This window comes from Apus apus, chromosome 14, assembly GCF_020740795.1.
Source record: "Apus apus isolate bApuApu2 chromosome 14, bApuApu2.pri.cur, whole genome shotgun sequence".
Classification (NCBI taxonomy): Eukaryota; Metazoa; Chordata; class Aves; order Apodiformes; family Apodidae; genus Apus; species Apus apus.
This window is the reverse complement of record NC_067295.1, coordinates 4766146-4793582: the sequence shown is the minus strand read 5'-3', so window position 1 is coordinate 4793582 and position 27437 is coordinate 4766146. Positions and strand designations below refer to the sequence as shown.

The 27437-nt window shown below is 43.8% G+C and overlaps 1 protein-coding gene across 2 annotated transcripts in view; it reads right to left on the bottom strand.

Moving 5' to 3' along the window:
* The window catches only part of TTYH3 (tweety family member 3), a 77465-nt gene that overhangs the window by 30247 nt on the left and 19781 nt on the right, over positions 1 to 27437 (bottom strand). For both annotated transcript variants that reach the window (XM_051632260.1, XM_051632259.1), the window contains exons 2-3: positions 7893 to 8062; positions 82 to 193 (exon numbers count right to left, since the gene is read on the bottom strand). In XM_051632260.1, the coding sequence (XP_051488220.1) occupies positions 82 to 193; positions 7893 to 8062 (282 nt within the window). The remainder of the gene's footprint in view (positions 1 to 81; positions 194 to 7892; positions 8063 to 27437) is intronic.

Genomic DNA, 27437 nt, shown 5'->3' with positions numbered 1-27437 from the left:
CGGATTCAAGTGAAGAGCTGCTGAGCAAATCTGCTCAATCCCACACTCCCCGTTTGCTAACGTGTCTCCTCCAGCGCTCACCCGGTCCTGGACGCCCGCCACGGTGCGGTTGGCGTGGCGCAGGGAGTAGGTCAGCCGGTGAATGCCATCACTTGTCTCTCCATTCCCATAGAAGCCAACAGCAATCCCAGCACTGCAGAGAAAACAAGAAAGAAAGAGTAGAGATAAAGCTAAGAGACCCTGTTGTAGCAAAGGAGCCCCGTCGGCACTTTGCACAGAAAGGGAAGCCTCCCAAAGGGCAGCTGGGGGAGTCACGCTCCTCAGCAACCACTGAAAAAAGTCACCTGTAAACATTTGCCTGTGTTTCCCACACAGCAGTTCTCTATTGCACTATGAACAACAGTGGAACACCATCCCTTCTCAATACACACAGTTCATTTATGATACAATAATGAAAATCTGTTAGAGAGCTGCTAGGAAGTTCAGACCTAGCTACGGGCAACGAGAAATCCAGCCTGCCAAGCAGCTCTCACAGCAGCTCCTGCAAGAGCTGCCACTGATACGCCAGGAGACACATGCCTTCTCTGGACAGATGGATTTGTTACATTTGGCATTGGAACAGCCTGCCAGGGAGCTGGTTGAATCACCATCCCCAGAGGTATTAAAAAGCCATGTAGATTTGGTACTTCATGTCATGCTGTAGTGGCCAAGGCTGTGGTTTTGTGAGGTTTCTGAGTTGTGTGTTGGTTTTTTTGTGGGTTTTTTTTTGTTTGGTTGGTTTTTTTGTGTGATGGATGGACTTGGTGATCTTAGAGGTCCTTTACAACCATGATAATTCTGTGATATTTGAAGAGCAGCACACAAAGAGCTTGCATTGACTACTTGGTCATGGTGGTGGTTCTTCTAAGTACATTTTCCATGTCCTCCTCTCTACACTGTGAAATATCTGTGAACATCATCTCTCTTGATTTATCTTGCCAGTAGAACTACTTGTGTTGCACTGATTTAGAGTACTGGGAAGAAAGGCTTAATAACTCACTGGGACAAAAGGCTTATTTATTTTTAAAGCAAGAGAATGTCAAGCTTGCAGACACAATTCAACTCCAGTGCTTAGCAAATTACCACCTATTATCAGCTGATTTACCATAACTGTCCACACTTATCAGTCTGCCCCAATTATGAAGTAAACCATATTAACTTAAGCCTTACTTAAAGAAGGAAGATCCTGTAAATGAGCTGCAACCAAGAGATTATCTCATGCAAGTCAGTGACACCTCTTCTATTAATACATCACTACAGGAACTCCCAGTTCCTCTTCCCAAGCCCATTTTTCCTAGTAACAGTGGAGGCAACAACTTGTGAAAAGGTCACACAACTAAGTTCATGACAAACAAACATTACCGAGATACAAGTTTCCTATTCTTGTGGTCATGTTTTGCTGCAGAGGACTTAGGATCTTTTCTGGGAAGGTTCTCAAGACAGCAAGAACATGTTTGTGCAAAGGAAGGTGGTGGTGGGTTTGCTGAGGGGTTGGGCCCCTCAGTTCAAGAAGGGCAGGGATCTGCTTGAAAGAGTCCCATGCAGAGCCACAAAAATGATGAAGGGAGTGGAACATCTCCCTGATGAGGAAAGGCTGAGGGAGCTGGGTCTCTTGAGCTTGGAGAAGAGGAGACTGAGAGGTTTGTTTACAATGTTTACAAATACGTTAAGGGCGAGTGTCTGGAGGACGGAGCCAGGCTTTTTTCAGTGATGTCCAGTGATAGGACAAGGGGCAATGGGTGCAAAATGGATCATAGGAATTTCCACATAAACATCAGAAAAAACTACTGTGAGAGTGACAGAGCACTGGAACAGGCTGCCCAGAGAGGTTGTGAAGTCTCCTTCACTGGAGACATTCAAAACCCAACTGGACGTGTTTCTGTGTGATGTGCTCTGGGTGACCCTGCTCTGGCAGGGGGGTTGGACTGGGTGATCTTTTGAGGTCCCTTCCAACCCCTAAGATTCTGTGATTCTGTGTAATTCTAAAGTTATTCTGGATGAAACATTTGGTTTCTTCACAAAAACTTTGTACTCTCATTACAGAATGGCCCTCACAGAGTTGGTTTGAAAGAGGAATAAAAGAGGAAGGAAACAAGCCAAACTGCAGCTATCAGAACAAGCAAGTGTGGGGCCTTTGTTGAATGGGAAGGGTCACTAAAGGATATTAGGCATTCTTCACCACCATCACCACTTGGCTGGGAAATGAACCCAAGCAGGCAGGCCAGAGTGGGCTTTGTCTAGATAACAGACAGATTTGCTGTGGCACATCCATCAATCTGCAGTCCAAATGACCATTTCTGGCTTAGCTTCTCTCCTGTGAGATGACAGCATTCAGCCCTCCTTTCCTGGGCTCATCCATGTCAGAAAGAGTGAGCAGAACAATATAGTTGACTTTGTTGCACTTCTACTTTCTCCTCATACACAGAAGAAATGGAAGCAAAGATCACACACTGAAAGCAGATCCCCTGTGAAAATCTGGGTCAGCCTCATGCTTTTTCCAACACTTAAATCTACATAAATCATAGAGCTTGGCCCATAAAAGCCTCAGTCTTCCAGGGCCAGTAGGCAGCCTGCCTCATATACAGAAAGAGAGGCAGTAGGTATGTAACTCTTCATATTTAGTGGTAGTAAAAGAAGTTAGCCTCTTTCTTCATTCATTAACACCATTCCTCAAACATTTCCCTAATGTTAATTACTACAGATAGAAAAGCCCTTTGCATTTCTCCCTGGTTAGAGCTATTATCAGAGCCTGATAACACATGCCTAGGATGCACAGGGGTTGAGGGGATAAAAAAAGATACACACTTCCCTCCCCCTGAACTGGGGAAGTTACAGGTCCAAAGCTATGCCCAGGATAAGGCAACTCAGCATCCCATTGCAGCAATTACAAACTTCTGGCTTGAATTTTGCCTTGTCTTATCACAGCAAACAAATTCAGACAGACTCTTTTATACTCCCAAGCAGCAGGAAACTTTAGCAGTTGTTTCTACTACAGACTCCAAATAAATTCCAGAACATTCTTGACATTGAATATGCAGATCTGACCCTTTAATTGGTGAGTAAGTTTTATTGAGCCTGTTACAGCTACTAGATGCCTATTCTTTCAGCAAAGGATTGCTAAGTACCCAAGACTTGCTGCTTGGCTCTTAGTATTCCCAGCACAGTCACCCTGCTTTTGTGGAAAAGCCTCAGAACCAGCACTCTCAAGTAGCAGCAGTCATCCTGTCTTTAAAGATGCAGCCTAGCCAAATCCATCAGCCAGTTTATTCAAATGTACCAATTACGAAGGCCTAGTAATTACAGACTTGAAACTTGTTACCCTGCTCAAGGCAGAACTACCCCAGCAGCCATCCATAGGCTTCCAGTCCAGCCCTGTATGAACCACAGCTTAGGCTGCCCTTTACCCTCTAGGCACACTCACTACTGAAAGAAAACACTAGAGTAACAGCAATTGGGATAAAAGCCATTTAATTCAAGTAACAAATTCCTCTAGACATGCATATCACACGTTCACTGGCAACTACACATAAAGCATTAATTATTCCATTACTGCCCAGCAAAACCAGCTCTGCATTCATGCCCTGTGCTAGCAAGGGCCACTTCCACAGCCATCCCTCCTCCTAGGAGCAAGCTCTACAGTCGTGTGGCTGTTCCCCTTTCCATCACACCAGAGAGGGAAGGGCACCATTGCTGAAGCCCAGACGCCCCGGCTGGGTGGGGGCAGCTGCTGCACCCACGCTGTGCCCAAGGAGGGGGCAGAGCTGAAGGGCAGGCAGCAGGGGAACTGCTGCTGGGGGAAGAGGAGAATCTGTTGCTGTTTAGTTTTCTGTTTGCATTTGGCTCCATCTCAATCCAACAGTTGTTTCAAATCCCTGCCTACACACGGTGGTGCAAGTTGCTATTGTTTAAAGCAGATTTAAGGATTTGCACTAGTTTTTAACTACCTTTTATTTGATTAAAGGGAAACAGAGGGGCTCCTTTTAAGCGCATTCTTTTAAAGTAAAAATAGATCAACTCATCTTAACCCAACAGTGTGAGGCCTTGAGGTCAGGACAAACCACATGGCTCCTTGCACAAGCCCTGGGGAGACTCTTGTAGCCTAAGATATAGCAGAACCATCTCCCAGTAGGGGATGACAAAATCAGCACCCAATGGGGAAGCCTGCACTTCTGTCACGCAGCATGGATACAAGAACAGCATTCCTGAATGACACAGCTCTCTGCCACCCCAGCACCCTCTGCAAGATACTCCAACGCATTTTCAATGCTTCTATAGGAAAGTCATCTCTGCTTCTGCTGTTCTTGCTTCTGTCACACTCGCCCCCTCCTCGTGCACATACACCTCTCCTTCTGAATCCACACCAGCCCATTCTCAATTCCTCCTCCCAAACCTACCTTTGTCAGTCCTGTCACTTCACTACCCCACCTCTCTCCTGCCTGCCTTCACACTTATTTTTAAGTAATAATAATAAAAAATATTTTAAATTAATCTATCAAGCTCTTACAGGCCACTTACATACATACATGGGCTTGGGGCACAGGGGCTTAGGATAAAGAATCAGCACAGAAAAATCAAGAGTAATTCTGAATTAGCTTGCAACACAACCTATAAAAAACAATGTTTTCTGTATGACACAAGGTATATGTGACCAGCAGAGCGTTCATCTGATACAGAGATCATATAGATGGCCTTTAGGTGAAGAGATCCTCCTGTTGTAATACCCACACACACAGAGTGAAAAATCCTTTGGGTACCCAGTCGCCAGTCTGAAAAGATGAGCACCAGCCATTCAAATCACATCCTTAGAAATGAATAATCTAACTACACCAAGTCATCTTTAATTACAGGAACTTAAAAAGGAGAGCCCTTTTTAGACTTCATGTTCTCAGGAGGAATGTTAATTTGTCTGTCTAATTACCACCTTGCACTTTTTTAACACCAAGGGAAAGTGCTATAACTGGCACTTGAGAAAGCAAGATTTCATCATCTATTTGTGCCCATTTCTTTCAGATACCGTCTCCAGAAAGCTTCCTACCCACCTTTGGAGCTGAGCTCCCTTCTGGGAGAGTTAGGGTCACCTAATTGGTGGATGAGATGATTTGTAAGACAACTCCCCATACACAGAAACCAAAATTGGTAAGGACTAGAAATGAACTAAGTATTCAAGAAATATTCTAGGCAAATCACTCCTGCAGCTTTGTGACTACAACAACTAGGAAGACTCATTAGAGAGACATTTTGTTGGAGATCTGTTAACCAGTTATGCCTTCCTGCTGGCTCAACATTCGCCCTGTTGCTCAGCAGGAAATAGAGTCATTAGGAAACAGTGACCCACAGCATTCAGCAAGATTCACAGTACAAACAGCCCTCTGTGATTAAGTACTACCTAGATAAGCAGGAACTGGGCACAGTTGGGCTAAACCAGAGTTAACTAGTTCTCAGCTAGGAAGACAATAGTCTACTTGACAGTTCACAGACAGACCAGACTAGCTGCTGTTTGGAACCTCTCACTGCTTCAGGCTCCAAGTTACTTCTCTCCCCTTGCATACGGTGCTACAAACTGTCTCCCAGGTCAGCCTGCTGTCAGGCACACACTCAGAACAGCCTTATCCTCCATCACTCTAAACTCAACAGCATCTGCCTGTCTGGCACTTCTGCTATGTGTAAAGCACAGCTAGGATAGGATATGTCTAGTGGTGGTGTCTAACTGGAACTTGGAGAACAGACTAGATTCCTTGCTTGTCGGAAGCTGTACCTGCATTCCTAGCCAGATGCTGAGCACAGAGCACCAAAGACACTGGTTCCAGCACATTAGTGCATCCAACAGCTCTAAGTGGGGCAGAAAACTGACCTTGGCTTTGCAGGAGAGCAGCAACACTTAGACAGGACCTTCATTCACCATGGATGGTACCAACCTGCTATTGCTCAAGCACACCGACTTCAAAGAGGCAATTTAAAACTTAATCTTAAGAAGTCAAGACAAAAATTCACCCACCCTCATTGTAGATTCAGGTAGAATCTTAGTTTGAAGGATACTCTTGCACTGAATACTTGCAAAAACAAATGGTTGGCCATGGATCAGATTTTGAGGAAGCCTAAGCAGTTTTCCAGCCTGAGGACTTGACTGGGAGTGATATTAAGTTTACCAGAATTTATATGCTGAACTTCCAATTTTAAAGTGTCTCACACACGCCCTGGGAGATGTGCAGAAAACCTCCTTCTCACCCTTTCTACAATTAAAACCAAACACAACTGCCACGCTCTGCAGCAGCTGGCTTGGACACATATGCTGCATAATAACAGCTAACAAGAGCCTGTAGCAGCCGCACAACTATAAATAGCATCAGCCAGAGCTTCTGGAAGAAAGGGCTAGGACCCCAGCACTTTCAGCTGATTGGAATGGATGCAGCTGAAGCTCAAGATCACTAAAAAGAAAAATGAATAAGCCTAAAATTTCTTTTTTTGCAAGTTGTTCTCTGGTTTGCCTTTCCAATCCAGGCACCAATTTGCAGTCAGCCAAGCACAGAAGAGCTCTCTGCAGAGACAGCAACATGGGTGAGTGCATGAGGTCTCCTCCTCAGCTCTGAGCCTCTGCCTCTAACAGGCAAATCCATCCACAGCTGCTAAGCTCACAACATCAAGTCTGCTCTGGAGTGTTTGTTCCAGTACTTCAGGGGTTTTCTGTTCTCTTCAGCGTGTGCCTCGAAAGAGCAAACACACAAATGCAGCAGTAGAACAGCTGAGCCTTTGAACAGCTAAGCCTGGCCTTCAAGGAACATACTTGCCTCCAAAAAGGTCACATACCAGATTCACCACCTATCAGCAGGTTAATACGAAAAGTGAGCTACAAGCCACAATTGAGCCACTAAATACCATCCTCTTCTCACCTCTTTTCTGAACAGGGGACTGCTTCCAGCCCTGCCAAGGGGCAACTAAGACCACCTACATCTTCAGGGAAGAGCAGGTGATGCTTAGGACTGATAAGAAATGCAGTGCTCAATCTCAGGGGACACGTACATAGAGCTCAGAGCACTCATTCTGCCCCAGCCAAAAAGAAAACTAAGTCTCAAACTCCTTCCAGAAGTTTGCAAACATGTTCCTGCTTTCAGATGCCCTATCATTAACTTTCTAGGAAATGTGATCCTCATCTGTGTTGACTAAAAAAAAAACAAACCAAAACCAACCAAACCACAACCCAGAAAACAAACAAAATGAAAATTATCTCCTTTTAAGTTCTGCATACATTTTCCACTAATTACTTCTTTTTTCTTCATTTTCAGTAATTCTTCTTCTCACCTCCCCTCCAAAAGCTTCTATTGCTTAGTCATAGGATGAAACGTTGCTGACACTAGCACCATTTCTAGCAACCCATGGAGATGACACATTAGTGCAGATAATGAAAGGCAGCAGTATCTCACACAGGCTGCAAAATCTGAACCTCCACTCTAGTCAAATACCAATACTTCAAAACCCAAAAGAATCATCTGTGCCTGTTTCTTCCTGATCTACTATCCTGCACAGCCATTCTTTTTGGACATTCTAAGAAATCTCCACCTCTGAAATAAATATTTCAACTGTAACCATCTTCTTTAAGTGATAAGCTCCCGAGGGCGCAGTGTCCTTGATTTATGACTTGCAAAGTATCAAAGAGCAGGACATTAACTTCTCCTTTTCACACCGCTCAAACCACTGGGCAGTTCAGCAAGTGGCAGAAGGGAAGAAAATAGATTACGGATATTTAAAACATACATACACCAAGCAGAAAGAGGGAATGCTGCCAACATTGACTATCTACAGACAGAGGAGAAGCCACTCCAAGTAAGAGGGAAGGTCCTCCCAGGCATCAGGCCTACCTGCAGACCAGGGTAGCGATGATGACACACCACGCTGTGCAGCAGCAGTCAGCGTTGAGATGCTCTTCGCTCTTCCGGTGGCGGCAACACAGCCAGAAGGAGTAGAACAAGAGGAAGAGCAGGTCCAGAGCAAGGCAGGAGAGAGCGATGCCACCCAACAGCAACAGGGCCTGTGGAAAAGAGACAGATGTCACATCTGACCCCAGGACAGCCACGGCACGGGCGTGGATCAGGGCCCAGGTGTTTGAGGGCTCTGCAGCAAGACAGCACTGAAGGTGCACCTAGAAAACTAGTTGTTTTGTGAGTTTTGTATATACTTTTTTTTTTTTCAATATAAAGAGAGGATTTTTAGCCCCACTTTCTCCCCTCTTTGCATCTCGCTTGATGAAACCACGTCCTGTACCTAAGCAGCAAGGAGCTGAGCCATTTTGTCTGTCCCAGACTGCAAACAATCTAAGTGAATCAGAGAGGGTTTCCTCTTTACTCCTAATCAGAGGTCAGCAGATTGAAAGAGAAAAAAAAAAAAAAAAGGGAAAAAAATAGTTCAGCCAGCTGCCTCTATCTGTATAGTCCTTTAATCTTCATGAATAAATATGCAGGCTTATTCATTAGAAATCCAAGTGCATGAGTGGGTTTGAAAGGGGGTGGAATTTATTATACATGCATGAGATTGATTTAAAAAAAAAAAAATGAATCCCCATGCAATGCTTCTGTTCAAGGTAGACCTCAAGTAAATGCTAAACCCCTCCATGTACATCCACATATATATAGGTACAACAAATGTGGATCCTAGAGACACACTGGCTTGGAGCTGTCACAAGCTGAGTTATTGTTATACCTGTTTCTAGTCAGATGTCCCTGGGAGGAAGGGAAAGCAATAAGTGTTTAACTCCACTCCAATTTCTTTTTATTCAAAAAAATCCTGGCCAAAAGCCAAAAATGCAAACCAATTTTGTTACATTAAAAAAAAAAAAAAAAATCCATTCTAACACCAAATCCAGCCACACTTTCCCACATGCATGAATTAAGTACTTTACCCATAAGCTTTTTTGGATAAATTCTTGGTAGTGGTGACTAATGTCAATTTATCAGAAATGACTTAAATATCTGGAAAGGGCCTAAGTCGTTTGCTGCTGCCCCACTATCAGGAAGAGAGACATAGATCTGTATCAGCAAAGCTAAAACAAAGGTTTGGGTTGTGGGCTTTTTTTTTTAAAAAAAATCAATATCTCTTTTCCTCCCCATGCAGAAATTCCTTAAAGAACATTTATACACTTCCTCCTGACTGAAACAATAACTTCCTCCTGGTCAAAGAATTGAAACAAAGAATGCTGTGATTAAAGTAAGACTCTCAACAAAACTGGTGACCATTTCTAACAAGATCTGGTAATAACTTGGTCTTTGTAGGTTTTTCTTCCCCTTCTTTCTCCTCCAGTCTGCTCCATAGGTACTCCCTGCTGAGTTGTTCACCTGGCAAGCTGTATGAGCCACACAACGTACTTTCCAGCCAAGCAAATGTCAGTGTGTAGAGCCTGCAGGGCCCATGGCCAGGCATAATGAGATCCATGCTGGCTGGAGCTAAGTGCTGCACCCCACATCTCCCCACAGCCACGTGCCGCTCGGTTTCCCAGCCTTCAGCAACTCACCCAAAGCCCACCAAGAGCCCTGGGATGGGGAGAGCTTCCAGGTGCTGCTTTCCCAAACCAAACAGCAGAAACTTGGTCCTGGTGCAGAAAGTGAACTTTGAAATCTTTAATCGAGAAGAGTGGGAGTGGGAGGGAAAAAGCCCTATCCCCCTTTCCCAAGATGACGCCAGATGGTGTGCGCGCCGTTTGAGCTCCTGAGCAGAAAGGGGCCTTCCAGAGGGAAGCTGCCTTCAGAGCCCCACATTCTCCCACTTCTGAAGGCTTGCCATATATGAGCACTCAATGCTAATTTAACTAACACATTTGGCATACCAAAGCTCCTTGGGGATATTCTTTTTTTTTTTAAACACGTCAGGCTGCTGTAACGCGAAGCTTTCCTGCCCTGCTCGCCTGCACTTCTTTCTTCACACCCTCAACCTTCCTGCACACCCTAAAAGGCACTACCACTGGAAAGGTGAACCCAGCTGAAAACATCCTCCCAGGGATTCTTTATCAGCAAAAAATTCTCGTGGCAGCTCCAGATGTAGAGGAGCAGCCCCCATTAAAAGGAAAAAAAAAATAAATACAGGAAATACTGAAAAGAGAAAAAATAGTAATTAAAGACTGTCATGCAGCAAGCAACCTGGAGTTCTTGACACTTAAAATATGCTTTAATTTATACATCTGGCCAAAAGGACTTGGCTGGCCACTACACCACGATCTGTGTTTCATTTTCCAGAGAATATTTGTTTTCCATTAATGGATATGTGCCATGACAACAAGAGAAACCATCCAGCAGAGCATTTATTAATTTTTCTAACTGAAGAGTCAGTTTAGGACCCAGAGACTGGCTGGCAGTGAAAGCCTGGTTGCAACCAAAGATATGCTTGTGCTTGCTTGTCAGGATTAAACGATAGTATTTTAAAAAGGAGGGTTGAGGCTGGATAAACCCTCAGACAATCTATCCTGCAACAGTAAATCTGGGACTCGGTTATCCAAGGCCACGTTATTCCGAGTAAATGTAAAATTATGCACTGGGCCTTTTGCCACAAAAGAGCATCAATTCATCTTCAAACATTTGCTGAGCTATCAGAACCTTTATAGCAAATGATGCATGAATTACCCTTACAGGAAAATGGAGACAACTTGGAGGAGCAACATTTTACCACTGTGCTGACACTAATGGCAGAAGCGGAGAAAGAGCAGTCCCTGAAAATGAGTGTAAATCCAAGCAGTATCAGCCAGACTGGCAGGAGACAAAGCTACAGTGTTAGGAAGCACTTTCAAAATAAAAGTTAACAGCAGTACACTGGAAAGAAACCACGAGCAGCATTGCTAGCTTGGAAAGAAAGGCACCATGAAACTTGAATACACTCAGTTTTATGCAGGGATGGTTCTCAGCAGCATGCTGGAATGCTAATAGCCCTTCTCAGCTCCAGCATGGCTGCCCAGATTTTTACTATATTTACTCTCTGAATGGGAGTAAGAAGCCAAAAAATGGGCAGAAAACATCTAGGTCCCCATGCACAAAGAGAGACACCATCACAAATAGAAACACAGGGCACAATAAAAATATCGCCTGCTAAAATACCCAGGGGGCTGGTTAGCTCTTCAATGTGGTGTTAGGTTATCCACACATTATACTTAAGGACATATATGTAGAGCAGCCTTCAACTAGCACAATCCCTGGTCTCCAAGATCATTCCATGTCTTACTGTGGAACAACCAAACCACTATACAGCCTTGTTTACTGAATGAAAGATGTCTATACAAAAAAAAGCAGCTTTCAGCTTGCAAGTTCCAAACTTTGATCCACATCACTAGTTACCTGACTGTACCTGTGGGCTGTGGTCCTGGAAGGCTAATTTCAGCTGCTGAAATTGCACTGAAAGGACCTACATACTCCATCCTATCCTACATACCTAGTCACAAAGAGAAGTGATCTACATAAGAACACGACAAAAGGGATATACAAGATACATTTGAGTATATTTCCTTAGAAGATAAAGCCTTAAAAACCCCCGGGATGCGTTGTAATGCAGGAGGTAAATGCTGGGCTGCAGGCTCCTTGAGATAGTGCTAATCCTTCACTTCAGTGCTGCTTGTTTGTTACCCAGCTGTACAGAGGAGTGTCAGCTTAGGGATCCTTCCTCCCACCACCACGTCCCCTCTGCCACGAAAGGTTACTTAGCACAAGAAATCCTGGCAGCAGGACAGGTTTGGGAAGTCAATTCTGAACACACATGGGCTCAAAATAATCCATGTACTCATTAAGTACAAGTTTTACCAATCTCAACCTATCCAGCTTCCACATTCTTTAGACCTTAACTTTACTAACAGCAACATGGATTAGTGAGCAGCTTTTTGCATGGAACAGGTAACTGCTATTTCAGGATAGCACTGCTGGTTTACTGCTAGTTAGGAAGTCCATTAAAACTGCATGAAGAAACACAAAATCCACTAAAACCTCATTAAGAAGCTTGAAAGCACAGCTGAAGCCTTCAGGTGGTTCCTGAAAAGCATGAAGTCTCACCTTTAATCTTCCATCAATAATTTTGAAGTTATTTCACCTTAAAACTTCATCATTTTAACCCACAGGACAATACAGCTACAGCTTTTGAGCATCTCAACAACACAGCTGTCTTAATGATTGTCAGACTGAGAACTGTTTATAGTTTTACCTTAAAGTTAGCTTTTGCCAAAAGAAAGCTTTCCACTGGATCTGCAACTAATGTTCCTTCTGGATTTCCATGCAGTGACTTGAGATTGGGATAATAAAATATACAAGAAGAGGTTAAAGGAGTGTGGGAAGAGAAAAACGTTCACTCAGAAGAACAAATGAAGCAAACTGGGCTGCTGCCAAAGGAGCACTCATCTCTATTTATTCCATGAAGGACGGAAGTCTTCTTAGCAAGAAAAGAAGCTGCTGTGGGATAGTGTCATGCCTACACTACTTCCTACACCACATTTTTTTTTTCTTTTCAGACTTCAGGACATCTCTAAGAAGCTTACGTACTCATAGATAATAAGTAGTCATGTCCTACCAAATGGATTCTTCTCATGTAACGCTGGCAAGACAAGGAAGACACTCTGACCCTCCCATTAACTTGTTCAGAACATGTTGTGTGCTCAGAGACTTGATTTTCTGAAAAAATGCTGTATGTGGTGTTTGTTGAGATACTCGCATGTCTCAGGATGTCATTCATCCCACAGCCTCTACAGAAGGATGCAGGCTTTGGTAGGGAATGCAGCCAACAGTGGATTGGCAAATGTAACATGGGGGGAGGATGTGGAAACCACTGCTGATCTCAGCACTAAACCATCCATATCTCCTCTGCCTGAGGGACAGGCCTTCCCAGGCCAATTACTGTACTCAACACAGCAGAGGAGCAAGGCTGGGCAGGAAACATGCTGTGGAAGAGGCTTTTCCCACGGTACTGAGATGTATTCTCCTTCATGAGGGGTCCTTCAGCAGCACGGAAGAGCACCATGGAAACAGGACAGGTTCCACCATCTCATCTCCTTACACAGACATCCTCAGAGAAAGAATGCTGCAAGGGAGTGCAGGAAGTACTTATATTTAGGGCAACTCCACACTGGAGCAAACAATGTAGGCCAACACTTTGCCTTCACCTGTTTTTTGCCTATTGGCTTTCCTTTCTGGGAAAGGGAAACTGCCAAGGATTATGTCAGGCTATTTAATTTTTTTTAATCGCCTTAAGACAACAGAGACTTCATAATAAAACAGATCTAGAGTTGAAACATCTCCTAGCATGACTAGATAGCTCAAATCTGTTTAACTAAGTTTGTTAAATAAACATGCCATCTTCCTCAGTACTGGGAAGGTAGCTACACAAGCAAGGGCATTCCACAGGTAATTGGCATTAGAGCTGCAAACTAAAGCCACTTTAATTACAAATGAGTGTTCACACAGGGGTTTAATGTAGTCTAACTAGAACAGCCCTAATTCAGCGTAGTTTAATTCACTTCAGTGCATTTAAAGTGGTTTAACTAATCTGCTTTGAATTTATTCCTCCAGTTAATTCAGATTAATTTCTCAAGTGCTCTGGTGCAGGCAATGACTGAGAACAAGGCCAGGTTGATTAAAGATTCATCATAATTTCCTCCACACTAACATTCTGACCCCTTATTCCGTAATTACAGCCTTTCCACAGTGCCTTTATGTTTGGTCCAATTCACAGAAGCCAGCAGTGCAGAGGCCAAACAGACACAGCCTTGCTGCTGCTGGGTTTATGGCAGTAGCCACCACGCAATGCAATCATTGCCACAGTTTTGAGAGCTGTGGTTGAACAACATATAAGGCAGGGAGATCTGCACACCTCACCTTTCACAGGTTACACAGGGGCAGGTGCTAGAATTCATCAGAGCATCTCATACCACAAGCCAAAGAGAGGTGGAAAGCACTGAGCAGAAAGGATTTCCCTAACAATTGGGTCGGATTTATTTTTTTCTGCCCACGAACGCAGATCTAAGCCATGCTAATCAGTAGTGAACACTGGAGTCCTATTGGGTTGAAGTCAAATAGCAATCCATTTATTCCCTTAGCTGTTACCAGCTCAGCAATCTCCATCTCACACAGCAAGGAAACATTCCCAGAGGTAAGGGGGTCCTCTAAATTGGATGTTCTTATCCCTCGTTTCACCATAATGCTGGCTGAAAGCCTCCGTGCACTACAGCAATGAAAAGAATGAGACACTCTCACCAAATTCAGTTTCCACTGACAGGTCCCCACAGACTAAATCTTTATTAAATGAGGCTTAGCTCAGAACTGGCAGCTTGTCAAATGAGCATTCTCACTGAAAAGGCGGATTTCCTTTCTGGGGATTCTGCAAATTCCCTTGCAGGGCTCTGAAAAAACCCCACCACGGATGCATCAATGTTCATGCAGTTCTTTGCCCCAAATCCCAGACCAGCAAAACATGTAGGAATCCTCTTGGGAACAGGCCTTCAGCTTTAGAAGTTTTCTCCTTCCCAGTATTCTCAGTTGGACTAAGTTAAAATTATTAGTTAACTTTGTGTAAAGACAAGAATCAGATAAATAATTGGAATATTGAGGCAAAGGGCACCAATAGGATTGCTGGAAGAGTCCAGTGGGTGTCCTGCACAGCTTGTGTCCATGCACAGCTTCACCAGGCGTTCCTTTCCCACGACTGATTAGCTCACACATTCCTGCCCAACAGCAGCTCCTATACTCAAGGTCTTTTAGAAGCAGCTTTATTTCCTTGGTTAGAAAGCTGTATCATCCATTAAAGACTTAAAACCCAATCTTCTCACAAGGTAATTTTCCAGCAAACTGGATAATGGAAAGAAACCCTATGCTATAAAGAAAGTATGAATTTAATATTCCTACAACTTGGGGATAAGCAAGCACTGCCTGCATTACCTGGCTGAAGCCCAAGTGCTGTATAAATTCCCATGCCAGGACAATTCCCCCTCCCCAGCTCTGCAGCAGGAGCTCAGCTATGCTCCTGCTGGCCTGGAACTCCCTGAAGGCAGGAGGCAGCAGTGCCAAGCTGCCTTCTGCTCCCAGGCAGGGACCAGGGCACGCTGGCACAGCCCTGCACGTGAGCCAGGCAGCTCTGGAGTCGTTAAAAAAGAAGAAAAAAAATATGAAAGAAAAAGCAGGAAATGCTTAGGCCCGAAGCCCAGTGATTTAATCCAATTTCCATCCTTCTTCCCATCCCCCTCCTGCAACGTGGGCTCTCGGAGACTATGAACCTCATTTAGAGGGGGGGAATCTCTCCTGTGTGTCCATCCTTACACACTATCAAGCAAAGCATTTTTTTAATCTGTGCTGACCAGGCATGCTCTGGAGTGGACACCAACCCCAAGAACTGACTCCAGCTGTAAGGAGGCTGTGCTTTAGTGCAGGTTACCAGCTCTCTTTAGCTGTTGCTGTTTCTTATTAGATACAGTTGGATTAATACTGCTCCTGTGAATTTCAAGATAGAATCTTGCAGTAGAAATCACCACACGCATCAATGACAAGTCTCCTGCTTCTCTGCAGGACCTAAAGCCTGTCCTTTCCAGGACTTCATGGGTAATGACACGGCACTGGTTAAGATTAAATGTCATGTTTAGGCTCACAGCAGCTTTCTTGATCTTCTTAATCGTCCCCCCCTTAAGTCCCACCTCAAAGCCAACCAAATCAGAAGCAATCAGCCACTAGAGAGTTTGAAGACACTGAGCTCAAACCTCAGCCCTGATGTCCACAGCAGGAAGGGCCTGGCAGGGAGGTTCCTGCAAGCTGCATACCCAATACAGTACCACTTCAGTGGGAAGCCATCAGTCTGCTGTGAGAGAGCCTTTCACACACCATTTCCACTTGGTAGAGGATAAACAAGACATTGGGGAGGGGACAGGAGAATGGAAACAACCAGAACCACCCCTTAAGTGGAACAGAAAACAAAAGCTTGTCCCAGCTGTGGAAACTTCAACCAAAAGAACATCAACCCATCAACATGGTTAGCTCAACCCATCATCAGGGACAGCAGTGTTTCCGTAAGTATGACCACTGCAGACATTGCAGTTCTGCTTGCTTCTGCCATTATTTTAGACTCGCTGCACTGTCTTCAGTGATTCAGTATCACACCTTCTGTGTTAGTTAAGAAGTTTTGCCAGGCAAAAGTAGATTTATTCAAATTTCTTCGCTGTGTATGCATTCAGTTGCATAGGACACAAGCACAGACATTCAACACAAGCATTTCTCTTCTCATTATACTTCCCTATGCAGCTTGTGACTTGCAGACATATCAAAGCAGCTGAGAGGAAAACAGTTTGAGTAGGGCCACTTCCTGCCTACCCCAAGTGATAAACCCAAATTTGGTTCCAAAAATTTCCGCATGAAAGAAGTTCACTTAAAGAAAAGATATTTTTAACCACCACACTTGGATTGAAGTGATTCTGGAAAGCCACTGCAAGCTGCCTTTCATGGGTGTCCCTGGAGGGACTGTGCATGTTGCCTCATTCCCTTCGTGACATCACTGCAACCTTCCACAGGCAAGGGATGTTGTGGGATGATCACCAGGATTTGGTAAGGCTTGCTAATCAGGCCCAAAGAGACAGAGAAGCTCATTCACTCTGGGAAGAAGTGCAACAACAGGACTAAAGCAAGCAGCAATATCACTTTAGTTCCTAAGCACTGTGTGCAAATAACATAGTCCCACGTTTACTCAGACCTATCAAGCTCTTTTTTATGGACTATTCAGGGTAGAGAAATTATTTAAGACCCATCTTTAAGATCTGCAAATAACATTAACCACTTTTTTAAAAAAAATTTAAACAACAAAACAAAACATCAGCTATACCTGGAAACAAAGAATTATTACTTCTAAGCAGTCAGAAGGACTATAAAAGTGTCCTGACTGCACCACAGGAGTATAAGGAAGTATGAAGAAACCCAAGTGAGATAAAAAACTTGAAAGCCAATGTAGAAAATGTGATCATTGCTGGGCCAATGGGGTTGTGTCCTTGAATCACTTGCAGAACAACATCTTGCCCAGAAAATTCTCAATGGCAGCATCTCTGCAGGCACCATTTTAATTCTATTTATATCTTGGGAGTTTTCACACCATGCATCTACTTCTGCACACTATAAACTCAAGCATAACATTTGCTGTATTGAACCACCAGAGTGATGCAGAATAATTTGAGAGAGAGTCTAAATTGGAGTGGAAACTCCAACATCAAATTGTTACTAATGCTAGACTTGAAAGGCAACTTAAGGTGCCTGCTAACATCTGTGCAACTTGTTTCATATCATTAGCACCATGAAGAGGTCTTTTTCTAAACAACAGCTATTAGGAGAACATTTAAGCCACAGTCAGCAACTCTAGCACACACTTTGGCACTCAAAGGCACCCAAGTTTAAAAACAAATAATAATTAGGAGGAAAAACGCTACTTTCTGGCCAAGATAACAAATCCACTGCAAATAGCCTCATAAACTGGTATTAGTACTGAAGGGACAGGAAGGCAAGTTGCTCTAATTGGGCTTCTGCATTTCTATGTCAATGACAGGAATGGGCTGGACTGGTGCTACTCAGGTGCCTTCAACATGTAGATCCATGTCTAGTTCGTGCTCAGTTTGCAACCTGAAGTCAGTTTCCTGAATCAAATGGCAAGTTTGGAACAACAAGAAAAAAAACCCAACAAAAATAAAAAACAAGTCACTGCATTTCCATGGATATTTACCCCATTCAGCTTCACTGGCATTTTTCTACACAACTGTAGCAAGCCAAATGACTGTTTACACAGCTAAAACTTAGTGTCGTTCATAATACACATTAAGCCTACTACAGATGGAGAGAAATAGCAGTCTTGCTTGCATCAGCAAATTACACTGGTCTGGCTGCCCTGACAGCTGACCTCTGGGAGGGGAGAAAGAACAAAATCAAAGGCAAACTGCCCTACGTCTTTAAAAAGTCACAGCCCATTGTACTCCAGCTAGCAATCCATATGACATCTTCCTTAAAATTATTTGTATTTGATGTCAGCTTTAATGCAGTATGTCAGTCATGTGGAGAGGCCACGGAGAACTGGAAAGGGGCAGTGTCCCATAGGGATATCTTCTCTAAGTTGAAGAAGGAGGAACACAGACCTCTGACCCAGCTATTGACTGCAGACCTGAACTGACCTCCTTGCACAAACAATGTCAACATGCCATTTAACTGTCAGGGACAAACAAGTGCCATGCTTCTCACCATAAATTCATTCCAAACTTCCTTTCTGAAGACTATTACAGTAGAGTTAAAAAGAAGAAAAAAAAAAAAAGGGAAAAAAAAAAATGGGGAAAAAAAAAAAAGGAGGAAATCTCTTCCTTCAACTTCAAGCTGTGCATTTCCCTCCCCCAAAAGAAGCTCATTCATGGACAGGAAACATTTCCACATTGAGTCTTCTTTGGTTTTATTTTGGGTTTTTTTGAAGGGTTTTTCTTTTTTTCCCCCCCTTTCCTTTCTGTAAAGAAGAAGAAAAGAAAACAAACTCTCAAAAGCAAAATAAAAATCAGGGACAAAGACAAAATCAATATTCACTGTTGAGCGCCTTCAAACCCTGAAGAATAAAAAACAAAACAAAACACAAAAATACCAGAGAAAGACTAACAGAGGAAGCAGATCAAAAAGCTACCCAAGCTAGCCAAGACCCACCACAGTCACAGCTGGAGCCTGTGTTTCTGCACCACTGACACTGGGAGCTGCATTAACCACTTCTCAGCAGCACGGCCTGTGTGGGGGAAGCTGCAGAGCTGGGAAAGGCCTCATGCAGGCTCCTGCCAAATGCCAGGAGGGATTCAGGCCTGCAGCAGCTATGCTGAAGGGAAACACAACCTGAATAGAGAGGCTTTCTTTACGGTTTTCCCCACAAAATGGTGCAGAGCCGCAGATGGTCTCCTCAGCAAGCAGGGTAAAGGCAGATGCTGCCCCCTCAAGAGCAGTGCTCTGGCAAGAGGTCACAGCCTCACCCCTCTGCTTCTGCTGCCCAGTTGCCCTGCTGATGACAAGGGAAGAACATGCTTCTTAAATTCACCTCCTGAATGCCATTTGTGAGAACAGGGAAACAGCTAACAGTAAACGTGTACCTAGATTGAAACAAACAAATGTTGCAGTTACAAGTCAAATCTGGTGCCACAACACCTACTCACAGAGGGCATCCTGCTCTGCAGCTTCAGGCCTGAGTGTCTCTTCTCACCATTTCTCCCTTTCCCCACAGGGTCAGGGGAAGAGGGAAAACTAAGCAAAGTTTCCTTTCAACTAAGAAAAGCTATTCAACTCTCTTAGGGCTTGTCTGCCTGCAAAGCTGCAAGTTGTCAGGGACCACTGGCCTAAAAAAACTTAAAAGAACTGGGTTTGTATCAACTGTTTCGGGACAAATATACCTCACTTTTAGCTTCCTTTACCAATAAGTTTTGGGAATACATAGGACATGGAGCTATTCTGTTGTAATAGCAGCTATGTCAGGTAAATAAAGCAGGTGCTTGCCCCACTGTGTCCTAACATTATTTTTCATTATGTGCACTGCCTACCCAAGACAGATGCATCATTTCCACTAGAAATCAATGCACTTCAGAGGTAAACTAATATGCACACAGCCTTTCTTCAGGCATCCTTCTATTCTGCTCATGAGATCAATCCTGGTAGGATTAATTCATTCATCAGTTCTTCTGAATTGCATCTTGAGATTGATTTTACGGGAAAGTTCCCAGAGCTCTCTTAGAGGTTCTGCCTACACTGATGTCATGGCTATATTTAAAGAAGGAATCCCACTAAAGTGGTTAATAACGTGCTCTGGCAGGACAGTGTAGACAGAGCTAAATCCTATTAAGCTACTTAAGTTGCTTTCCCCCACTCTAAAGTCATCTGTCAAATGCTGGCCCTACACACAGCAGCCAACTATCAAACTACCTTATCAAGAGCCATGCTTAAAACACCAAACAAAAAAATTCAGTCATCCCACACATGAGGAAGAGAAACTGGGACAGTGTGCTGCTCCAGTAACCTCCTGGGATCCCAGAGGGTGGAGAAGGCTGGTGATTAGCTTTTCATTACAGTTAGATTGTAACCCGTTTGCACATCACTGATAAAGTGACTGTTTCCTTACATATTCCTCTTGACATGGAGTCAATAGATTTTGAAAGGACTATACAGGGAAAATATTAATATTAGGCAAGCTTTTTAAATAAAGATCACACTAATTAGGGTAGAGATAACTGGGAAAACAGCATTGTTCAGCCTTAACCCAGCATCCCATGGAGAAGAGGGAAAGCCATATTCAGTCATCTGGTCTCCTTTCCCTGTAAAGGGGCCATTTGAAAATAGACACCACAGAGTCCTGAAAGATTCATTCCCATAAATGTTAAATGTGCACATTTAAAGCTCCAGTTTTATAGCATTCACTCCACTAAGTCAACATGTTACTGCAACAAGATTTCAGAGGCCAACCTTAATTTCATAGACTCCATAAAATAACAGAAAACAATAGGTTGGAAAAGACCTCTGGAGGTCACTGTAGTCAAACCTGCTGCTAAAAGTAGGGCTACTTTAATAGGAGATGTTGCTAGGAGCCTTGTCCAGGCAAGTTTCAAGTGTCTCTAGACGGCTGAAGAATTCAAGGCTAGAGTTTCCAAAGGTTCCCTTGGTCCCTGCTCCAGCAATACAAAGAAAAGCATTCCTAAGTGATTGCACCCAAGTGCCATTTCCCATTGCAACTAGAGGTTGCTGCCACTTGTCCTTCTGCTGGGCACCTCTGAGAAGAGCCTGATGCTGTCTTCTCCAAGTACCTCCTTCAGGTACATGAAGCCTACTCCCACATCTGCCCTTTTGCCATTTTTTCTCCATGCTGAAGGGTACCAAGCCTCTCAGCCTCTCTTCACAGGTCAGGCTCTAACCATCTCAGTGGCCCTTCCCTAGGCACAGTCCAGCAAGTCAACCTCTCTCTTGCACTGTGGGCCCCAAATCATTAGGCAGTTACACAGCATTTGAGCTGGCACACGTAACTGGAGGAGAGCCCACGCACACTAAATGGCTGATGACCCCGTTTTAGGGCTATTTCCAGCTTGCTTAGAGGGCTAGGCAAAGCACAAGCCTTCAGAGCTCAGGTTTGCCTCCAGCTACATGACCTACCCCACCTGATATGGTCAGGCAGCACCAAAAGGTGACATATCTCCTCCAGCACTGAACAGCATAGGGCAATCACTCTGTGGGCAAGAGAAATCCAGTATGTGCCATTAGAGACTAAGTAAGAGACTCAACAGCATAGATGTTACTTCTTCACAACAAAATAAGACAGCTGAGGACGAAGAAGAGTTAAGCAAGGGGGGTTACATGCTTCAGACTGAAAATAAGGTAGCTCAGGAGTTATTTGGTGAGCCAAACTGCATGGATGCTCATGCTTCCCATTGGCTGCCACCTTCCAGAGCTGCACAGCAACGAGCCTAGGAGGTGGGAAGCTGCCAGCACATATGAGAGCTTCCTGCTCAACCCCTCCTCTGCATCCCACAGCCCAGCCTAACAAGCACCCATACCAATCCAGCTCTCCAGTTAATCACAGTATTGACTGCTCTCCCTCTACCAGAGGTCAGTCAGGGAGAGGCAGCCAAAGCAGGCAGAACCTTGGTTAAACAAATCACAGTGTCAATGCAGAGCAGTCACACCAGGTTATTTCAACAAAAGCAGGATAGGACAATCCCATATTCTGCCTGGTCCATGGCTCAGGCTTTCCTTGGCAAGCAGGAATATGGTACGGAATAAGGATGGGGCGACAAGGAAGGGGTAAGATGCGCAGTTGTGCTCCAGTCTGACACAGGTCAGAGAAGTGCTGACACCCAAAAGACATTAGTACTTCTCCCAGACAGCACCACGCAGCATGAGTGCTGCTCTTGTAGGTGTTTCACTCCATGAATTTAGTCAAGTGAGGGAGGAAATGGTCGCAACAGAGAAAGCTACCCAGCCTCAGCTTCCCTAGGAAAGGGGCTCCAATTCCAGGGTCCTAGACCACACCAACAGTCACAAAAGGAGATCAGAGCTTCTCGCAGAAGGACAAGCAGGACAGAGTAAAGAAACTAGCCTCATGTGGAAAAGCAACTGATGCAGCTGCTGGGCTAACCACCACCACAGCCACAGAGCAGATCATGAAGTGTGCTACGGATGTGGAGGAGGAAAACTAGATCTAGAGCCTGAGCGTGACAGCTCACAGCAGGAGAGCTTGTTACAGCTTTCCTCTAGCACAACCACATAAACCAAAACATTAGATGGGGGCAAAAATTCATCTCTGAGACATACACACAATTAATATAAATTAAAAAAAAAAAAAAAGTTGCATTTGGCTCTTTTTCCAAATGCAATTGTTTGCAGGCACAAGAAAGGTCTAGGATTCTTTCCGCCCAGACCCAAAATCATTATCTCCCAGAAGTATTTATAGCCAAGCAAAGGACACTCTGAACTCCTCTGCCCCACTTCCCAGTATGTGCCAAAGAAGATCACCTTCTGAGCAGTCATTCGTGATCAGGTGCACCTTCACAGACAGAACTTGATTGCACGGTGCTGACTCTCAATTTGGAAAAACAGAACTAACTGAGAGAAGACAGTTGAAAACTGAACAGCAAAACAAACACCCCAAATTCTGAAATTTTTCAAAGTGAGCAAATCAAAGTTCTCTGTTGCTACATTTGGGAATGTTGTTACATTCCTGAGTTGGCCACTGAAAACAAAACCAAAGATCATTGCAAGGTCTCAGGGCAGCACAGCAAACGTACAGAGCATGGCAAGTTGATGTGGGTAATGCTGAGGCCCATACAAAATCCCAGGTAAAATACAAGCATGCAACAGAAGATGACAGAATTCTGGGATTGGGAAAAGGTATTTTAGAACATATATACATACAACTCCTTTTCCAATGGTCCAGCTGTTACAAACCTCAGGAGTCCATCACATACAACAATGTCACCTTCACCTCTTCACTGGCAAAGAAAGGCACATTAGAGGATAGAAAAGCATTAGCATCTCTACCTTTTGCCAAACAACTAATTACAGTAACTGTTTGTGCAGCCTATAGCAGCTACCTGCTTCCCATTACTTATAAACCAGAGTTCAAACCACTGTAGAAACAACAGTGTTGGATGTCACCGCCTCCCCTAAATTGCCTGCCCCTCACCTGATCAAACTGCACAGAAGCATTAACATGAAGTCAAATAGGTAAGTTTGGCTCCTGACAACCAAATTCTGCACTGAAATGGGAGGCTCTGAAGCAATCCATGCTGCCAGTTCTGTTGTAAATAGAGAAAGGAGTGGATCTAATATATTGAAGACAAAACCCACAGATTCCCTGCACACACACACCCCCATTCCAGCTACGATTATCTCAAATGGAGAAAATCCTCCAAGAAGCACAGCACCTTTCCCATACACTTTCTTGTCAGAGAGAAGTGGCAGATCCTGCCAGCTTACCCAATACAAAAATATTTTTAAAGCTTTTAGGGACTAAAATTCCCTTGAGTCACGTACAGCAAAACTAGTAGTAGAGACATGTGACAAGCAGACAGCTGAAGATTTGATTTCTTCATTGTTCAGCAGTAGCCAAAAAGGTTCATCATCATTTATATGGTCATAGTTCTCAAGCTTATAAATTACTATTATCTCTGCATCAACTTGATTGTAAAATCAACAAAAAAGGTAAAAAGCATAGTTTTAACAAGTGAGATCTCCCCAGTATTGACAAAGTGCTACTTTCCCCATTAACAGCTGTCACTATATGTGAATGTGTCGGAGATTGTTTTCTTTCTCTTCTCCAGCATCATTGCTGAGCATTTAGCAACTGAAGAAAAGAAGACCACCAACATGCAAAGGCTGTGACAATTCACCCCTGTGACAGGTAGGCTGGCTCTCACTGGGCTCAAGCAATCACCCAACATGCCACTAGTGCAGTCTCTGAGCTGTAGACAAAGCCACACTTTTAGTAGAACAGAGCCAGCAAAGGAAGGACAGAGCAGGCAGCACAGCTGCCCCTCAGAGTTTTTGTCTGCCCCTTCCACAGGGGGAAGATACTAAGGTTCTCCTCCATTTTCCTCTCATCTTACAAAAAGGCTATCCCAGTGTCCTCAAATGAGCCTCTGACTTTGATATCCACTACACAAACATGAAGATGTGTTGTTTAAGCAAGCTATCCAGAGGTCATCATCCATCCACTCTGACCCGCTAGAGCAGTGAAGCGCAGCAAACACAACTCCACCCTAACAAGCAAGGCTATTTTTGCTGCTCTGCTTGAAGATCAAAGCTCTTCTCTAAAAAGCTATGATCCCAGGGGCTAAGACCACTTTGGTAACAGCTAAGATGGAAAGAAAACTCTGCACTTTCAGGATATTTAGGCAAATGCCAAGTTCAAGGTAACAAGCACCACACAAGCTGTGTGTTAAACTAGCACCATTAACAGCACAGCAGTGAGAATGCCCTACTAAAACCTGTGACTAAACCAAGGAGTTCTAACATTCATAACTGAACTTAAAAGCACTACCCTACCCTCTGGGATACTAGCAAATTTCCCCTCAAAGACTGCTCACTTCATTGACAGTCATGTTGCTTTTCATAATCTTGTCCACAAACTCAATCCAGCTCCAGATAAAATCTAATCAAGTTGGACAAGCTGAATTACAAGGGCTGTCTTTTCAAGTCCTTTAACAAGAGGTCAGCTCAAAACAAGCCTCTGATGTCCCAGGACTTGAATCATAGAATTGAAACTTGGAGCTTGTTTCATGTAGTTCATTGCTGTAGGCAGCAAAGATCATCTTAGCTCCCCAAACCATTTTTAATATTCACTCTAGTGGAAACTTTTGATCTCTAGACAAGATAGATTTAGTTTTCTGCCCTCTTTGCTCATATCCTTAGTGATTTCTCCAGGCACAAAAATGGCTCTCCTAGGTTTAGGAAAGACCTGCTATACACAGAACTCCCATTACTACAACCAATGCCCAACTTCAGCTGAATAACAGCATGACATTCAAATACCAGACCTGACCATTGTGACATTGCAAACCCATGTGACTGCAGTTAGAGCATGTCCAGCCCTATCCCATGTGTGGCCTTTATCTGACTGCTGGTCTCCTCTTCACCAAGCATGTAGAAACTTTTATTCAGACTAATAGTTCTGATGCAGATTCAAGAAAACTCTCTCATCCAAGTGGTGTTATCAGGGAAAAAAATAAATAGCTTTGTAACCATTAATCACACATTTAACTACAATCCTACAAGGAGAACACCAGTTTTTCCCAGTGTCATACTTTCACAGACAACAAGACAGCGAATGTTCCCACTAGCCAAATTCCTAACATTTCAAAAGTAATTATTTCTAAGCTGCTGAACAGATAAACAGAATTAACAAGTTCCCAGCCAGTAAGCCCCTCCTCATCTTCCTCTTGTGCAGTGTGTGCAGCTCAGATCATTTCCTACTTCAATTCCAGCAGGAAGAGCTACTTCAGCCAGAGCACAGAAAAAAGATGCCCAGAAGCCCAGACTCAATGGCTCTGCCCTGTATTAAAAAGCACTTGGAAAAAAGGCTACTGATTAAAGGAAGGGTGCTGTTATCTCCAACACACCACACATCTGAAAGGATGTTCCCTCCCTGACACTTCAATCTATGAAGTTCAGTTCCTTTCTTTTTTATTTATTTTTTTTATTTTTTAAATAAAGTCTTTACAAAACTAAAGAAAGTGTTTGTTCATTTGACTGTTTATCCAGCCAGGTTCAAAATTAAAATATTCCTGCCTTGTCTCTACTCCAGGTTGGTCCCTGGTGAGTATCTCCCATATTTTACATATCAATATTTCTTTGTAGAAACCAAGCTCTAGGGAGAATGAAGAAGTGAAGAAGCTCGAGCGTATTTATCAGCCTTGACACTTTATACCCGTATGCAGCAGTAGAAAACAATTTCCCTGATAAATGGATGGGCCTGAACTAGTCACACAGCCCTCGATCTTGCTTTCAACCTCATTACTCTTCCAGAGATACAGCTCTGCAAAGGGCTTCAAAACGCAGACAGACATGCAACAGAGGAACTTGTAAGGAAGGTGGGGACTGTAGGTGCATTACAGACATGCAGCTGAACTCCAGGTGTCTAGCAAAGATTGTTGAGTTACTGCCTGTCCAGTTGTACATGGCATTACACCATCACCTTAGACACCCAATGTCAACACAATATGGCTGTGGGTGATTTCACAGGTCATGTCCAAAGCTTTAATGCACTTTGGTGAGGAGGAGATACACACACAACACCCAGTGAAAGTATCAAATCACACAATCTACTGCTGTAGAAGTGAAAAACTGATCAGCTGCTCAGGTAGCAACAAGAGCAGCTCAAGACTGTTAAACTGATGGAAAGGGTAGTCTACAGGGCAAAGAGAAACAAAGAAAGAGTAAGCTCTGCAAAGGATGGGTTGATGCTAGCACTTTGGCAGGAATATTCCCAGCTCAGCTACAATTCTGCAGGTCACAAAGGAACCAGAAATAAAATACTATTAAAGATCCCTTTCACTAGTGGTGCAGTGGTTTGTTCTATCAGCCTTCAGCATTGTTTCCAACTCCAAACCAGAAAGAAGCTATAAAGAGCAAGGAACAGCTAATCTATAAGCCAAACCCAGAAGCATTTAAAAAACCCCATTACGATTTAGAAAAACCTATGGGGTCACATGAAGACAAAAGTCAGCCAGGAATCTTTTCTTTGGCTTCCAATTTCTGCTTATTGATTCAACAATCCAAAACACTATCAAAGGGAGATTCAACACAAAGCTTTGCATGTCCTGCATTTTCCCACCCAACTCCCTCAGTGCTGAAGCACAGGTAGGTATTTTGTTCCTGCCCCAAGTTTATGCCAGACCAGGGTCACAACAACTCATCCAACACAAAGAAACAGTGTTTTATGCCTGTATCAAGTGGTCAATCTGGCTCATTGGGCAGCTGTTAAAATACCCTTGCCTCTAGTTAGCAGGCCTGCTTCTTTTTGCACCAGGGCTAGTTACACTGTAACTTGAATCAGACATACCTGCTTTCAGCCAGGTCAGTGCCTTGATTTAATCACTGAGCAGGTGCAAGCTGAAAAGTGTTCCTGCTGCCCTGCTGGACCAGGACCTCAGGAGCCACAATTTCAGAAGGGTATGATTAAAAGGGTCTGAAGCTGCAAATTTCATTAGGGATGGAAAGGTCACAACAATTTTAGGCTTCCCCATGCAGGTCCTCAGGTTTAGAGTCCATTTACACAAAACAAAGGCACAATGTTGAAACCACAGTTTTGCACTGTTTCTCCACTGAGGTCTTGCCTGAAGAGGCTTGGCCCAGACAAACAACCATGTTCACAGCCCAAATCTAATTTTGAATCATGCATAGTAGGTCAGAATAACAGTACTATACTTTTTTTTTCCT